Genomic DNA, 17,005 nt, shown 5'->3' on the forward strand with positions numbered 1-17,005 from the left:
CAGTAATCTCAAAGTGCTCTATAGTCTATGAGTAAGTAATGCCCATTTTATAGATTGGCAACGGAAGCATAAGGAGGTTAAGTGATTTGTTTTAGGTCATGCAGGAGAACTGTAACAGTTCTGAGTAGGAACCCAGGCGTCCTGAATGCAGTGTCTTGTTTAAAAGAAAACTCATTTATATGCTATCTCTCACCTACTTAGTTAATTTGTGTGGAGTCCTACGTTTTGTTTGAAGTTTGTAATAATAGATTTTACACTATTCTACAGTGCTGACAGTGTTTCTAATAACTGATTGGCTTAGTACTAATTTCTTTCTTTCCTTTATTTTGTCTGTTCTGTGCAAACAGAGTTTACCAAGGTGGCTGATGAAGAACTGTGTTAAATTGATGTTTGTCTGAATCAAGTGATTACTTCCTTGGGCTTTTGTTCTTCTTGTGGGAATTTCAATAAAAATGTACCCTGGGTTGCTTTTTACTGTTAACATGGGAAACAGAAGGAACTGGGGCCAGATCCTCAGCTGGCATAACTCGGCATAGCTCCATTGACTTCCCTGCCTGTTTACACAAGCTGAGGATCCGGCCTTGGAGATATAGGTAACACAACACACAGTCATGCTGTAGTGTGGGATGCTTAACCTTTGTGACACTGAGGGCTCTGTGGTTTATTTGCTGGGAATGCCTAATTTGTGCATTCACAGAAGGCAGTGTGGCCTGTTGGATGGAGCACTGGCCTGGGACTCAGCAAACCTGGGCTCTGTTCCCAGCTCTGCCACTGGCCTGCTTGGTGACCTTGGACAAGACGCTTCTGCTCTCTGCGCCTCAGCTTTCCCACGTGTAAAGTGGGGATAATGCTACTCCTTTGTAAAACACTTGGAGATCTACTGGTAAAAGTGCTATTATTGACATAACTTCAGATATGAAAAGTAAAGCACAGCCACCCATTATAACTGCGTTTATGTTTATAGGCCCTGGTTCAACACAGCATTTATGGTGCTTAAGCCTCATTGGCTTCAGTGATACTTCAGTATGTCTGAAATTAAGAACATAAGAATGGCCATACTGGGTCAGACTAATGGTCCATCTAGCCCGGTATCCTGTTCCGACAGTGGCCAATGCCAGGTGCTTCAGAGAGAATGAACAGAACAGATAATCACCAAGTGATCCATCCCCGGTCGCCCAGTCCCAGTTTTTGGCAAACCGAGGTTAGGGACACTTCAGAGCATAGTTTTGCATCCCTGCCCATCTTGGCTAATAGCCGTTGATGGACCCATCCTCCATAAATTATCTAGTTCTTTTTTGAATGCTGTTATAGTCTTGGCCTTCACAAAATCCTCTGGCTGTGCGTTGTGTGAAGAAATACTTCCTTTTGTTTGTTTTAAACCTTCTGATTATTAATTTTATTTGGTGACCCCTACTTCCTGTGTTATGAGAAGGAGTAAATAACACTTCCTTATTTACTTTCTCCACACCTGTCATGATTTTGTAGACCTCTATCATATCTCCCCTTAGTCATCTCTTTCCCAAGTTGAAAAGTCCCAGTCTTATTAATCTCTCCTTATATGAAAGCTGTTCCATACCCTTAATAATTTTTGTTGCCCTTTTTTGGACCTTTTCCAATTCCAATATATCTATACTATATTATAAATATATATATATTATATATTTCCAATTCCAATATATATCCAATATATGAGATGAGGTGACTAGATTTGCACACAGTATTCAATATGTGGGCGTACCATTGATTTATATAGAGGAACTATGAATTTCTGTTTTATTATCTATCGCTTTCCTAATGATTCTCAACATTCTGTTCGCTTTTTTGACTGCCGCTGCACATTGAGTGGATGTTTTCAGAGAACTATCCACAGGGACTCCAAGATCTCTTTCTTAAGTAGTAACAGCTAATTTAGACCCCATCATTTTATATGTATAGTTGGAATTATGGTTTCCAATGTGCATTACTTTGCATTTATCAGCATTGAATTTCAGCTGCCATTTTGTTACCCAGTCACTCAGTTTTGTAAGATCCCTTTGTAACTTTTTGCAGTCTGCTTTGAACTTAACTATCCTGAGTAGTTTTATATTATTTGAAAATTTTGCCACCTCACTGTTTACCCCTTTTTCCAGATCATTTATGAATATGTTGAACAATACTGGTCCCAGTACAGACTCCTGGGGGACGCCATTATTTACCTCTCTCCACTCTGAAAAATGATGGTTTATTCCTATTCTTTGTTTGCTATCTTTTAACCAGTTACTGATCCATGAGAGAACCTTCCCTCTTATTCCATGACATCTTACTTTGCTTAAGAGCCTTTGGTGAGGGACCTTGTAAAGGCTTTCTGAAAATTTAAGTACACAATATCCTTTGGATCCCCCGTATCCACATGCTTGTTGACCCTCTCAAAGAATTCTAGTGGATTGGTGAGGCATGATTTCCCTTTACAAAAACCATGTTGACTCTTTCCCAACAAATCATGTTCATCTCTGTGTCTGATAAATCCGTTCTTTACTATAGTTTCAACCAATTTGCCTGGAACTGAAGTCAGGCTTACTGGCCTGTAATTGCTGGGACTGCCTCTGGAATCTTTTTTAAAAAATTGGCATCACATTAGCTATCCTCCAGTCATCTGGTACAGAAGCTGATTTAAATGATAGATTACTGTGGTGGGGCGCGTGCCCCACACAGGCAGGAGAAGGGTTAAGGCAGTTTTGGAGAGGCTGCACAGAACCCAGCCAGTCACGAAAGGGCTCACTGGGAGAGCCAATCAAGAGAAGGCTTGCTGGAGCAGCCTATATATAAAGGGCTGCTCAACAGAGCAAAGGCAGTCTCTCCCTGGAGGGCAAGGCAGAAGAAGTGTCTGCAGAGGAGCACTGGAGAAGTAGGGATGCTCTTGGCTGACCATGGCCAGACTGAAGCAAGGGCAGGGAAGGTGGTAGGGCAATAGGGGAAGTGGCCCAGGGAAAGTAGGCAGAGGGAATAGGAGGAGGGGCAGTAAGTGGCTGCCAGCTATAGAGTCCCTGGGCCGGGTGGGATTGGGTCCCCACCTCCCCTTTTTTCCCTACTTGCCAATGAGGAGAGTGGCCTAAATCCAGACTGCAGTTTGCCCCTGAAGCCAGGGGCTAGACTAGAAACTGCAGTTGGCTGCTGAGGCAAGTAGAGGGACCGAGGACGGCCCCTCCCCTGAAACGGGGGAGGCAGTGGGCTGGGGCACAGCCAGAGGAGCATGTCCCAAAGAGGATGCCACGGTCCAGGAGCAACGCAAGTCCAGGAAGTGGTGGAGGAAGTGGAAGTAAAGGCGAGTGAGAAACCTCTAGTAAAAGGCACCCTGGTGGTCCAAGAGAGCTAATTCCCAGCACGACCAGCAGGAGGCTCCGTGGTGGTGTGTCTCCACCGTTATAGTTACATACTACAATTAGTGTTTGAAAATGGATTAGAATTTGGGAGGAGAGTCTGAGGACGTGTCTACACTACAAACTCTGGTTGCCGCAGTTAGGATATTGCCCATGCATGCGCACACTTGGCTCCTTGAGTGGACACTGCACATACTCACCAGGAGTGCTTGTGTGAATGTACAGTGCAGTGCACCATGGGTAGGCATCCCAGTGTGCAACTTGCTATGATCTGGTTCACTGTCTTTTGGGAAATGTTGGTGATGCATTGTGGGACAAAAAACAACTCGCACAGAGGTGACTGGGAACAAGGGGTCATGTTTCCATCGTGCAACTTTCTCCATTCCATAATGCCATCCTTATCCCATCATTTTTGCACCTTTTTTTTAAATCTCACAAACCTGCATGGCACTTCTCACTGTCTGCCATCTCTGACAGACTCATGGAGCCTCCACAGCTCTGCACTACTGTCATCAACAGGACAAACGATCCCCTGATATTTGCAGAGCCAGAGGAAGAAGCGGAGCAGTGGGGGACATGATGATTTTGTGGAGGGACAGTTTGCTGTGGGACACAGAAAAAAACAATTAAAGGTTATTGGCGGCATTCATGGAGCAGTTGCAGACAGCTGAGTGTTGTGTCTGTGCCCAAGAAACAAGCACTGACTGGTGGGATCGCATTGTAAGGCAGGTTCGGGATGACAAACTGTAGCTGCAGAACTTTCAGATGCAAAAGGCCACATTCCTGGATCTGTGTGCCGAGCTCACCCCAGCCCTCCAGCACAGGGACACCAGAATGACAGCTGCACTGACAGTTAAGAAGTGAGTGACGGTAACTCAGCGAAAGCTGGCAGTGCTGGATTGCTACTAGTCAGTGGGAAATTGTTTTGGAGTTGGTAAATCCACAATGGGGGCTGTTGCCATGCGAGTATGGGGGGCCATTAAACTGCAGGACATAGTGGATGGATTTGCAGCAGTGGGGTTCCCGAACTGCGGTGAGGCAATAGGGATATGCTTGCCGTCTGTTTTAGCACCAGCCCACTTTGCCACAGAGTACATCAACAGGAAGGGCTACTTTTCTGTGGCTATGCAAGGGTTGGTGGGTCATCGGTAAGGCTACGAGTTAGTCACGGAGGTCACAGAATCTTGAGCACCTGGGTGGCGGGGGAGCCCCACAGTTCCCAGCAGCTGCAGGTGGCAGGGGGAACCCCCGCAGCTCCCGGCAGCAGTGGTGTCCCCCCACCCCCAGCGGCTGCATGCGACTCCTAGCCCCTGTGCAGCTGCCCTGCTTCAGGTGGTGTGGGGACCTGCAGATCCCCATTTTGTTGGGTATATTTTTAGTAAAAGCCACAGACAGGTCACGGCTTCCGGGAATTTTTCTTTTTTGCTTGTGACAAAATCTTAGCCTTCATCATCAGGGATACTTCACCAACATCAGTGTGGGCTGGTCAGGGAAGACACTCGCATCTATAAGAGCACAAGGCTGTTCAGAAAGCTGTGAGCAGGGACATTCTTTCCTGACCAGCAGATTACCATTGGGGATGTTGAAGTGCCAATAGTGATCCTGAGGAACCCAGCCTACCCCTTGCTCTCCTGGCACATGAAGCCGTACACCAGCCACCTCACAGCACCAAGGAAAGATTCGCCTACCAGTTCAGCAGGTGCAGAATGACAGTTGAATGTATGTTTGGTAGATTGAAAGGGTGCTGGCGTTGTTTACTCACTGGATTGGATCTCAATGAAAAAGCTATCCCAATGGTTATAGCTTCATGTTGTATCCTGCCCACTATCTGTTAGGCAAAGGGGTAAAAGTTACTGCCAGGGTGGAGGGCCGAGGTGGAGCAGCTGAATTCACACAGCCAGACTGAGTTCACATGGCCAGACTGAGTTTGCACAGCCAGACACCAGGGCTATTAGAGCTCAATGCGGAGCTATGCAGCTGAGGAGGCCTTGAAAGAGCTTTTTGACAGTCAGCTGCAGTAATGTGCTGCGGTGAACTGTGCTCTGTCTGGCCCTGCAGTTCTGGGGGCTGTTAGGAATTGTGTGGTGCTTGGTGTACATTTATGACTATAACCCTGTCTGGTAATGCACCTATTAATTTTGCAGTGCTTATTGTATATTCATAATTATTACTCGGTGTTTGTCACTGATCCTGTGAGTTCTGGTGCCCTGTACAATAACAAGTAGTGGGCGCTTTCAGTAGCACTTGGCATTCTGCAGCATATACTGTGAAGTAATAAAAATGAATTATTTACCAAAAAATAAATTTTATTGCATATCAAAACCAGTGCAAAATTCCAACGTGCAATTAAAAAGCAAATACAATAAAAACTTCTGAATTAAATTAACAGAACTTCACAAGAGGAACGAACACTCCTGTCCAATTCAGTTCTTATTGGCTACACATATAGCAATCGTAGCTCTCACAGGTCAATGTATGTGAAACAGCCCATGATGCCATGTGAAATGTTGGGGGGTGGATGTGTAGGTAGATGCTCAAATCGAGTTCTCCAACGACTGCAAAGGGAGGTGAGCCCTTGATTGTTGGACCTGTAGGTCATCAAGACTCTACAGCATCTGTGTATGCTGCCGGAGAAGCCCCATTATATCCTGGTGCATCTCCCTCTGTGTCTTCTGGGGCTTTCTCCTGTTTGCTCTTTCCCTGTCCATTCTCTCTGCAATATTCACCCTCCAGGCCCTCTGCTCCCGGTCTGATGCAGCCCTGGCTTGCAGGCTCTCACCAAACGTATCCTCCCATGTCCTCTTCTTTCTTCTCCTTATCATGGTCAGGTGTCTGAAGGGGGGACCCCTTGTTGGAATTTTTAATAGTGGAAATATTAATATGGGAGATAAATTCCTTTCTTAAGTCCAAAGGCCAAATGGTTATTTTATACAATTGCTCTCCCCCGAACACAGTAACAAAGTATTCATAAGCATATGATCAGTATGCTTACAAATCAGCCAGACCCAGGGAAAACCGTCTCATTCTGGCAGGCTCCAGCATGATCAGGTAGGGTCTGACAAAGAACCCTCAAATTCATAACTCTTTTTGCAAATGTATGATGTCACGGCCAATTACTGACTTCAGCTAAAAAAAACACTTTGAGACAGCTCACCCTTATGTTCAGTCTTAATCTAGATAAGATTCACAACACCCTTTTTCCCTGAGGCCTTTTCTCCTGCTTGCTTCTTGCTGACCAGCAGTTCTTCCATTGCTTCTGGGTTCACATAGGCCCTAATTTTTGAGATAACATTGGCATGTGTGGCAAGAAGGTCCATGCTGGCTCCTTCTAAGACCGATTCCATCTGTCGTGTTTAAAACTATCTGCAGTTGCCCCCTAAGATCCCTGTGAGCTGCGTGGCTGTGCAGGTGCTCAAGAAACCCACCCTGGGACCTGCCACAGCCGGGGGAGGGATGCCCCTGCTGCCGGATCCCAACCTGCTGGGCCATGGGGCACCCCTCCCCCAACCCCAACTCTGCTGCAGTGTGGCCAGGGCTGGCCCCAAGCGTGGCCGGAGTGGCCCAGACCCAGCCGTGGACAGGTCGTCCAGACCTGCTGCGGTGATGTTGCCTCAGCCACAACCAGACTGGCCTGGCCCCCGCCACGGCCGGGGAGCCCTCCCCCAGCCCAGACTTTCTGGGGCTGGAGTAGGGGTGCCTATCCTGCAGCCCCAACCCCAGAGCTGCCATGGCGGGGAGAGACCAGCCCAGGTGCTGCTGCTGTGAGGAGAGAGAGCTGGGGGGAGTCCTCTCTCCCCGCTGTAGCCCCTGAGCACCCTCCTGCACCCCAAACCCCTCATCCCCGGCCCCATCCCAGAGCCCTCACCCCCTGCACCCCAGTCCTCTGCTCCAGCCCTGAGCCCCTCATCCCCGGCCCCATCCCAGAGCCCACATCCCCAGCTGGAGCTCTTACACCCCTTCCCTTCAACCCTCTACTCTGGCCCTGAGCCCCTCATCCCCGGCCCCATCCCAGAGCCCTTACCCCCAGCACCCCAGTTCTCTGCTCCAGCCCTGAGCTCCTCATTCCCGGCCTGCCCCCCCCCACCAGCCAGAGCCCTCACACCCCTGCATCCCAACCCTCTACTCCAGCCCTGAGCCCCTCATCCTGGGCCTCACCCCCGGGCCTGCACCCCCAACCAGAGCCCTCACACCCCTTCACCCCCCGCAAAAAGTTGCATGTCTGTAAAAAGTTGTATGACCAATTCTGAGAAACAAAACCAAACAATAAAAAAATACCTGGCGCTTGCAGTTATTTCTTGCTACTCTAATAAAATACGAATTATTTGTGCTAAGAGAAGTTAAATCATGGCAGGTGGATAAGATAGGTGCACAAACTGAGAGCAAATCTCTAATCTATCATACTCATTATTGCTACTGTAGCACCTTATCTGACCCCCATCACTACAGTGTCTGAGCACCTTACAATCTTTTAATGTATTTATCCTCACAACACCCCTGTGAGGCAGGGAACTATTTTACAGATGGAGAACTGAGGCACGGGGAGGCTAAGTGAAATGCCCAAGGTCACATAGAAGGTCTGTGGCGGAGCAAGGAATGGAATCCAGATCTCCTATGTCCCAGGCGAGTGCCTTAAGTCCTGGACTATCCTTCCTGTAATGCATTTTAGTGAGCAGGCTTCCAAATTTCCTTTTCAAAACCATCCTCCCACTGATCAGGTGGTTACATTTCCGATACCCCTGCCCCAGAAGAAAACCATCAAAATGGGAAATCACAGAAATTATTACTTGACACTTTATTCTTTTCGTGCCATTAGTTATTCATAAAATGCATAAATCAACATCAAGATATCTGGGGTTAATTTTATTGTTTAGCAAAACTAGCTAAGTAGTTGCCTTTTTACATGATCCATTATGCCTCCTAGGGACCCTGCCTGTTTTGGCCAATGTACCTTGTGCATGACATTGCTCTGGATAGCAGATTCTTATGATGACGTTTTGGGGATAAGACTTTTTGTTGGTGTGTTTTTTCTTCTTGTACCTTAAGTTTGAGTTAACATGTGAGCGGAGAATTGGAGTGAAAGATATTTAAGGGAGTATTTGGTGGGTGTAGGCAAGATTGCCATCCCCATGTGTTCGGAAATCATGAACCAGGCCCAAAAAATTACAAGCTTTGCTTAAAAACAATGAGATTTTTTACAACAAAAGTTATAAATTTATCTTTGGGTTTTAGAGACTTCAGATTTCATAATTGCAAGCTTTTCTCCACAACTGAGGGCTAGAAACCTTTTTGTTTGGTTTAAAGGCAAGCTGAAATTCTCGTGTAATCACACGAGTCCAGGAGCTGGGAGTTTAAAAAGAAAAAGCACCACCAAATATCATGAGACTTGATCTGTAAGACAGCTGGGTTTGGAAATGTGACTGTTTTTGTGGAGGCCACACAATGCTTACTGAGATGTCTTCATATTACATCCAAATGTAAGTGTAAAAGGCCATTCCGGGAAGCTATGTACTCTTTTGGTGTGACAGCAGATTCCAATGCCACCCTAAATGCCATCTCTTTCTTACAGTACTAACACAGCTTTGGTTGTTTTGTTCTTTTCCTCTCTGAATGTAGCCACCGGTGTATAACATGACAACTCAGGCTCACTGAGTTCTCTTTCCCTTTGGTGACGAATGAAGTCTGGTAAATACCAATACAGTATTTTTCTGTCTACCCCTGCTATACTGGGTGGACAGACCCATGGACACTGTTACTGCTGCATCTGCACAAGTTTCATTCATACTTTTCCATTTCAGTTATTATTGCATTTCACCTTTTGGTCTGTGGCTATTCTCTACAGCCAAGTGCACATTTCTCTTTAAATGTATGTCAGATCAATTGTGTACAGACACATGCAAGTTTTCTTAAATATCTGCTCTAGATACCTGCTAAACCACCTTGCCCGGCTGCTTAAACGCTGTCAGGTGAAAAGTGCTGTCTATGGCTTTATTGCTAATAGTGCTGTAGATTCCTATGTTGAAATAATTTGAAAAGTGTAATTTGATATTTGTGAGTTTTGCTGTTTGACTCCTTTTTGCTCAGTTTGGACAATGAAAATAGACCAGTCAGTTTCACTTTCTGCTTCTTTTGCATTACACAATAATACTGAAGTATTTGGGTTGCAAACAAAGCAGGGAAGGACTTAAATCCAAACGTCTGTTTTCATTCACTTTGTGTTGGCTAAATTTCATGGACGTTTCGATTAATATAGGTTGTAGAAAACAAATTTTCCTTTTCCAGAACCCAAATGTGGATCACAAGCTACTTGTCTCTGTTCCTTGAATCATTCTAATGTGGTCATTCAGGGACACTCTTCCCTGTTTTATTTCTTGGGTAGCTGCTACCAGCATCTAGACCAAAATCCTCAAAACCTACAGCAGCTGATCAATTGGGTTTTCAGATTTAATAAGAGGATCAATAGCATTCAATCATTAGGTTAATAAACAAACTATATAAAACAGGCACAGCAGGGTCTATTGTACTGAGACATTATGCTGACTAAGGGCAGTGAGATTATTTTCTAATAGTTTGCTTTAGGATTATTGTTAATTGTCCTCAAAAGCATCTCGTGACACCCCTTTAAATGAGGCAGGAATGGAAGAAGTTAAATGAGTGCTAGTATGAATGTCAGTGCAATAAATACAAAAATTTACTTCTAATGACTAACAATCTCATTGTTTAATTTAAGATTTTGGTGATCCTTGGCACAGTCTTAGGCCCAGGTCTTGCAAACATTTATTGCATTGTCCCGTTGATTTCCATGGGTCTGCTCCACATACATAAAGTTATTTGCGTGCGTAAATGTTTGCTGGAGGGGGCGTGCATGGGCCAACTTTTTTCCAAGAAGACCAGCAATACAAATCCTCATCTTGCATCCGTTTTCCAATGTTTTTTTAATTTTTAATTTTTTATTTTTAGTTTTTATATTTTTCACGTTTCTATATTTTTTTTAATTTTTATATACTTGAGGTAATTTTTATTGCCGTGTAAATTGTGTACTCAGCAATTCAGGTAGGAAGAATTAGAGGCATCACACCACGAACATGATTCCAGCATTTGTTGTCTTCAGCTGCATGAGATTTTAAATTTGGGCCTCTTGTAAAAAGAGGAAAGGTTAAATGTTTGAAATACATTTTTTTGTTGCTTCTGGGTCTAACCCTACTCTGTGTGTATGCTAACTATGGTGGGTATCTTCCATATGTAAACATTTGCAATATGTTGCTTTTCAGCTTGGTTTTGGGTCATTTCTTGGAATAATTGGATCAAACTTGATAGAAAACAAAAGACAAATGGTAAGTTCAGTATCTGTATAGCTAATTTATTTTAAAAATTACCAAAACAATAGTAATAAACCTTCTTTTTAAAGTGCTAGAATGTGTTTGCCTAGCACTAAAGTACCGCCTTTGTCAGCCTTACATTTTTGTAGACTTGTTGAACAGTAACGAATGAACTTCCATGTCTTTGTCTCATTTGTAGTTAAGTTTAAAGGGCCAGCTATTCCACTGCTGTAATTCACTGTAGCTCCATTAAGGTCATTAGAGCTGCCCTGACCTTACCAGCTGAGGATCTGGCCCAAAAACCCTGAATAAAAAGAGCCAGCACAATGGTATTACTGACAACCCGAAAATACTCTTTAAGTCTGGAACCCACAGTCCTTCCTTAGGCAAAACTTCTGCTCTGCTGGTGCCTTACATATGACACTCCTGTTACATGTATTAACAGGGTGGCTTGTCCATGGACTGGAGAGCCTGGGCCTAAGTCTTTACAGAATGAGCCAGGTGAGTGGAATCAGGTGATTCCAGTATAAAAGGATCAGGAAGTTGCAGCGAAGGGGGAGAAGCTTAGGAAACTGCAGCTACGCCTTTAGACACTTAAGGGAGTAGTCGAAGGCTCCTGCAGGGCCCTGAGTCACCAAGTGGAAGACATCAGCTGCGAAAGCCTGTGGAGAAGGGTTTCAGAGTAACAGCCGTGTTACTCTGTATTCGCAAAAAGAAAAGGAGTACTTGTGGCACCTTAGAGACTAACACATCCGATGAAGTGAGCTGTAGCTCACGAAAGCTTCAAATAAATTGGTTAGGCTCTAAGGTGCCACAAGTACTCCTTTTCTTTTTGTGGAAAAGGGCAAACTCCAGGCAGGAGGTACTGGGAAGCAGACAGACCGACCGACCCTCAGAGAGGAAGGGCTGTGCCCAGCTGAAACTGGGATGAAGCCTGTGAGAGTTTGAGTTCTGTTTTCAAAGACTTTGTGTTATTTTGGACAACCGGGAGAGAAAGACTGAACTAGGGGAGGGCCTGGAGGGCCAGTGTGCACTTAGAGACTAAATAAATGGGACCCCTTGAGGGGATTCTTTGAATTACCCGGGGACTGAAGAAAGAGGAGAAAGGGCAGGGCACTGCAGACTGACCTCTGGCCACAAGGGGCAGCTCAGGAGGCAGCCAACCCTGTTACAGGACGCCAGAATATTAGCCGTCTTTTCAACTGAATCACATTGTTGACTCATATTTAGTTTGTTACCCACTATAACCCCCCCCATCCTTTTCAGCACTATTACTGCCTAGCCAGTTATTCCCCATTTTGTGGCTGTACATTTGTTTGTTTTTCCTTCCCAAATAAAATACTACACACTTGTCCTTATTGAATTTCATCCTGTTGATTTCAAACCAGTTCTTTAATTTGTCAAGGTCATTTTGAATTCTCATCCTGTTCTCCAAAGTGATTGCAACCCCTCCCAGCTTGGTGTCACCCGCAGATTTTATACGTGTATTTTCCACTCCATTATCCAAGTCCTTAATGAAAATATTGAATAGTACAAGACCCAGGACTTGATCGCTGCAGGAGCCCACTTGATACACCCTCCCAGTTTGGCAGTAAACCATTGATAAGTACTCTTTGAGTATGGTCTTTCAAACACTTGTGCACTCACCTTATAGTAATTTTGTCTAGTACCCATTTCCCTAGTTTGCCTATGAGAATGTCAAGTGAAACTATGTCAAAAGCTTTAGTAAAATCAAGCTATAGGATGTCTGCAGTTATCCCCCTATCCACTAGGCCAGTAACCCAGTCAACGAAGAAAATTAGGTTGGTTTGTAATGATTAGTTCTTGACAAATCCATGTTGGTTATTACTAATAACCCTATTATCCTCTAGGTGCTTACACATTGATTTTATAATAATTTGTTCCAGCATCTTTCCAGTTAGGCTGACTGGTCTGTAATTTCCTGTGTCCTGTTTGTTCCCCTTTTTAAAGATAGGTATGACTTGCCCTTCTCTGGGACTTCATCCATCCTCCATGAGTTCTCAAAGATAATCACTAACGGTTCTGAGATTGCTTCAGCTAGTTCCTTATGTACCCTAGGGTGAATTTCATCAGGTCCTGCCAACTTGAATACATCTAACTTATCTAAATATTTTTAACCTGTTCTTTCCCTACTTTGACTTGTATTCCTTCCCCTCTGTTGTTAATATTAATTGTGCTATGTATTTGGTCACAATTTACCTTTTTAGTGAAGACTGAAGCAAAATAAGCATTAAACACCTCAGCCTCCATGATGTCATCAGTTATTAGCAGTCTTTCCTTGCTAACTAGAGGACCTACACTTTCCTTGTCTTCCTTTTTATCTGAATATATTTATAGAATGTCGTCTTAGTCCCTTTTATGTCCCTTGCTGGGTGTAACTCATTTTTGCCTTCGCTGTTTAGATTTGCATGAGGAGTGATTATGCATGATAAAACGTAGAGAAGTTTGTCATGAATGTTCCACACTTGCCATGCTCAGAACTTGAAACACTGTTGTTTCTTCTGTTGTTAGCAGTGTGCATGCAGCTTATCTGAGGAATGTTTGGGAAATGACCACTCCTTTCACTGAATAACTCCAATCTGCCGTACTGAACTTCTTGAAATTTAAAAAAAAAAAAAAAAAGTAAGCTAAGTTGAAGCATGGAAGACATGAGCCCCACAGGAGCGGTTTTGAGAAAGTTTAAGTTTTGAGCAAGTGAAAAGGTGTCAGAGGTCAGGATGGAACTTGGAACAGAACTGTATTTACGTGGGAACTTCCTGAGCCCATAACTGTACCTATTCGCAACATAACTGTACCTACCTACACGTTAACTCCCTGCCATCTTCCTCCTCCTCCTCCCTTAATGTTCAGGAAAGCAGGGTACCAGGGTAATGGCCAAGAGATTTCCCTGTAGCACCTCATATTCCAACATATCAAAGCACTTTATGCACCTCAGGTGACACCTGCAAAAAAGGGGGGAAATGAGCTTGTGCCCTGCCTTTTTTTTTTCTTCCTTCTTGTTTGTCATATAGGAAAGGCCTGAAATAATTATTTTCACAAAAAGTTACTTCTTGCTTGTAAATTCAGGTCCTATGAAGCCTGAAAGACTGCAGTATTTGGAGAAATAGTGAAATGATATCACAAGAGCAATGAGAGGGGAAAGTTGGGCAGGGAAGGTATTTTTAATCAGGCTTTTCAAAATTATGTTTTCCTTTTGCTTATATCCATTTAACTCCAATGCCTGACTAATGCTTTGGAGAAAGGAAGCCTTTGTTAAAGAATGAACATCTTCCCTCTCCCATCCTGTCAGCTGAGGTTTGAGAGATAACAATGTACATCCTTGGAGAACCCCAGCAAGTCCTCCAGCAAAACCAAGGGAAACCAGTGTTGTCAGCCCTGATATTTATAAGGTAAAAAAAACAAGCAAGAAAGAAAAATGTAAACAACCCTTTTGGGCTGTCTTTAAGAAGCAAAAATTAGCACATGGGAGCACTCTGGCCCAATCCAGGAAAATATTTAAGCACAGGCTTAACTTTAAGCATGTGCACTGTCCCCTTAAACTCAGTGGAATACTCAAGTGCTTAAAGTTAAGCGCATGTTTGAGTACTTTGTTGGACTGAGCCAGGGTACTCAGAACGCTGTACGATCAAGCCCCATGTCTTTCCTGTGCTCATATCATACTGTATTTGAAATCATTTTTAATAAGTCACTTTTCTGAGGGGTGATGCACAATTCTTTTTTGGCCTTACTGTATTTATCAATCAATCTAAAATCAGATTAAATATTTATTTTAAAGCCAAATGATGTGGCATGATTTATATGGGGGGCTAGTGGGAATGCCAATCCAACAGACAGCCCAAGAGTGATTAAAACCGAAAAACCTTCTGGAAACAATGGTATGCTTTAGAGGAGAAAAAAAAAAAAAGATAGGTGAAATGTCCATCAGATATTTATAGAGAAGTGTCACTGAGTAATGTAGGTGGTGGAAGTGGGGCGGCAGATTGTAATTGAAACATGATCAACTTCTCAGGCTTCATACGCAAAAGTATTTTAATGCAGTGTATCTGAGGGTGGGGTCGATCACGCTCTTTATTCCTTATGGCTTTATTTTCAAGCACCTCTCCAACGGGGTAGCATAAAATGAGATTTATTTTTCATCCAGTAACAAAAGGATCCAAACCACAGATATGAGAAGCTGTAAATGACAGGGAAACAAGATACATCAACGTTCCCCTAATATCCGCTAAAATGAGAAGAGAAACTATTAGTTCAGTATCCCAGCTCTGATATAGAGGTTTGTGCCTTGGCTAACATGGACCTTGCCGAACATTCACTTTAAGCCTTTTCCAGGATGCTCTCATGCTGCTGGGGCTGGCGAGCAGGTTCTCACACTTTTTCGTAGCATACTGTAGACCATCTCTTCACAGGAGGACTGTCTCATGCACAACTCCCCTCCCATCCACAACTGTGTCGCAGCCCCGTGGCAATTACAATAATCGCTTACACTGAAAACTAAGCTGCGGAAAGGCATTTAAAGTATCCTATGCTGTCTTTTTAACGTGATTGAGTGTATGACACAAAGAGGGTTAGCTTTGTGGGAACAGCCAGCTCTTTGCAGACCACCAAAAATTGGTCCTTAGAGCAATTTGGAAGCCACTGCTCTGTAGGAACTATAGCAGTTTGTGAATCCCACTCATTGCTTAGAAGTCTTCCTTCAAACTAAATGCAAAACTGAACCCAGCCTCTAGGACGTGATCCTCTCCAAAGGATGCTAGTCGGTTTGGCCCATTTCCTCACTCAAGAGTACAAAGGAAGTTACTGCCACCACTCCTGACTTGTAGAGACTGGTTTAGTCAGAACTATAATGTGGATCTCTCTCTGTGCTGCAAAATTTGTGTCACAGTTATGGGGTTGCTGGTGTTTCTGAGTGTACCCAGGTGGTTGGCCTCATGCCCTTATCTGTCTCGGGGAGGAGAATTTCCCACTGTTAGACTGGAATCTGGGTACGACACCCCGCTGGTACCACCCACTTATTGCCATGCAGGCCTGACTAGACACCTGCATTTCTTCCCTTGGGAAATATGATTGACAGCCTTCATAAAACAAGCAGGTTTCTTAGAGAATGGAAAAAAGCATTAAAGAAAAGGATTTCAAAACAGCAAACAGCTGGCATGCATGTTTAGTCACCCAATCTTACACTTCACTACTAGGTACGTTAGATGGGTTCCTTCTTAAACTGGGCTTGCTCTGGTCCTGTAACGCTCATGACTTGAGGAAGCCCAGGAGTTGTGGGCCCCAGCCTGGTCATTGATTTGATTCCAGAGAGTCAGTGTGTGTCACTGTCTCCTGGACTACGTTTTTCCCTTCAGGGAACACCCTTTTCTCAAAGCCCCACCTGCCTTGGCTGTGGATGAATCCAATTATTCTATTGCTCAACAGCTTTTGTTACAGGGCCCAGGTGTGAAGACTTCCCTTAGCTTCAGACTGGTTTTCCCAGTGGCCCAGCCAGAGCATCTAAGGCCATGTGTACACCACAAAATTATGTCGATCTAACTTACATTGGCATACCAGCTTCTGCAATTATTAAATCGCTTGCGTGTGCACACACTTGGCTCCTTGTGTCAACAGTGTGTGTCCTAACCACACGGGCTTGTATTGATTGTGTTCTCAGCATGGGGTATAGTGAGATGGCTCCTGAAAGCCAGTAACAGTCGATGTAAGCAACGCAGTGTCTAAAATGACACCACATCGACCTAATTACATCAACCGCACGAGGAGGTGGAGTTACTATATCGGCAGAGGGAAGCACTTAAGTCGGCAGGAGCCAAATTTAAGTGAAGACACTTCCACAGCAAGGTCGATGCCAGGCAGCTTAGGTCAGCCTAACCCTGCAGTGTAGACCAGGCCTAAGATACTACTCCAGGGATGGTTGCTCCGTTGTTTGGCAGCTAGACGCCTTCAGCCATAGTGGCTTGCCGTCTGTGTGATTAAACTGTCTGCTCTCTCTGACATTCCAACAAACCGGAGGCCACTCATCCAATTTTAAACAAGACAGCCCTCTCTTTTTGGGTGATTTGTCCCCCATCCAGTACTGAGACAAAACCAAACGTGGTTTTGTCCAGGATTGGATGCCTTTTCGAAGAGCGCGCTGCTCCATCCCCGTTAGCGTGATGACCTTGCATGCACTATGTGAGGTCACACAGGTGGGGTGGGGGTCACGCCGTCTCTGGAAGTACTGGAATGTCTAGTATTCCAGGAATGCGTGAGTGGCCATCCTACGCTCAGAAATCCTGCGCATTTTGGGAGTGCAGATGAATGTTCATTGTCGAGCAC

General features: G+C 44.4%; 1 protein-coding gene across 6 annotated transcripts in view; it reads left to right on the plus strand.

The window, feature by feature from the left end:
* The window catches only part of TMEM255A (transmembrane protein 255A), a 58,939-nt gene that overhangs the window by 7,264 nt on the left and 34,670 nt on the right, over window positions 1–17,005 (plus strand). For 5 of the 6 annotated variants that reach the window (XR_012160987.1, XR_012160988.1, XM_073361313.1 and 2 more), the window contains exon 3: window positions 10,625–10,687. The exons of the other annotated variant lie outside the window; for it this stretch is intronic. Coding sequence is in view for 3 of the 5 variants with exons in the window: in XM_073361313.1 (XP_073217414.1) it covers window positions 10,625–10,687 (63 nt within the window). In the remaining 2 variants the exon portion in view is untranslated. The remainder of the gene's footprint in view (window positions 1–10,624; window positions 10,688–17,005) is intronic. 6 annotated transcript variants of the gene reach the window in all.

The sequence above is a fragment of the Lepidochelys kempii genome, chromosome 9, assembly GCF_965140265.1.
Source record: "Lepidochelys kempii isolate rLepKem1 chromosome 9, rLepKem1.hap2, whole genome shotgun sequence".
NCBI lineage: Eukaryota > Metazoa > Chordata > Testudines > Cheloniidae > Lepidochelys > Lepidochelys kempii.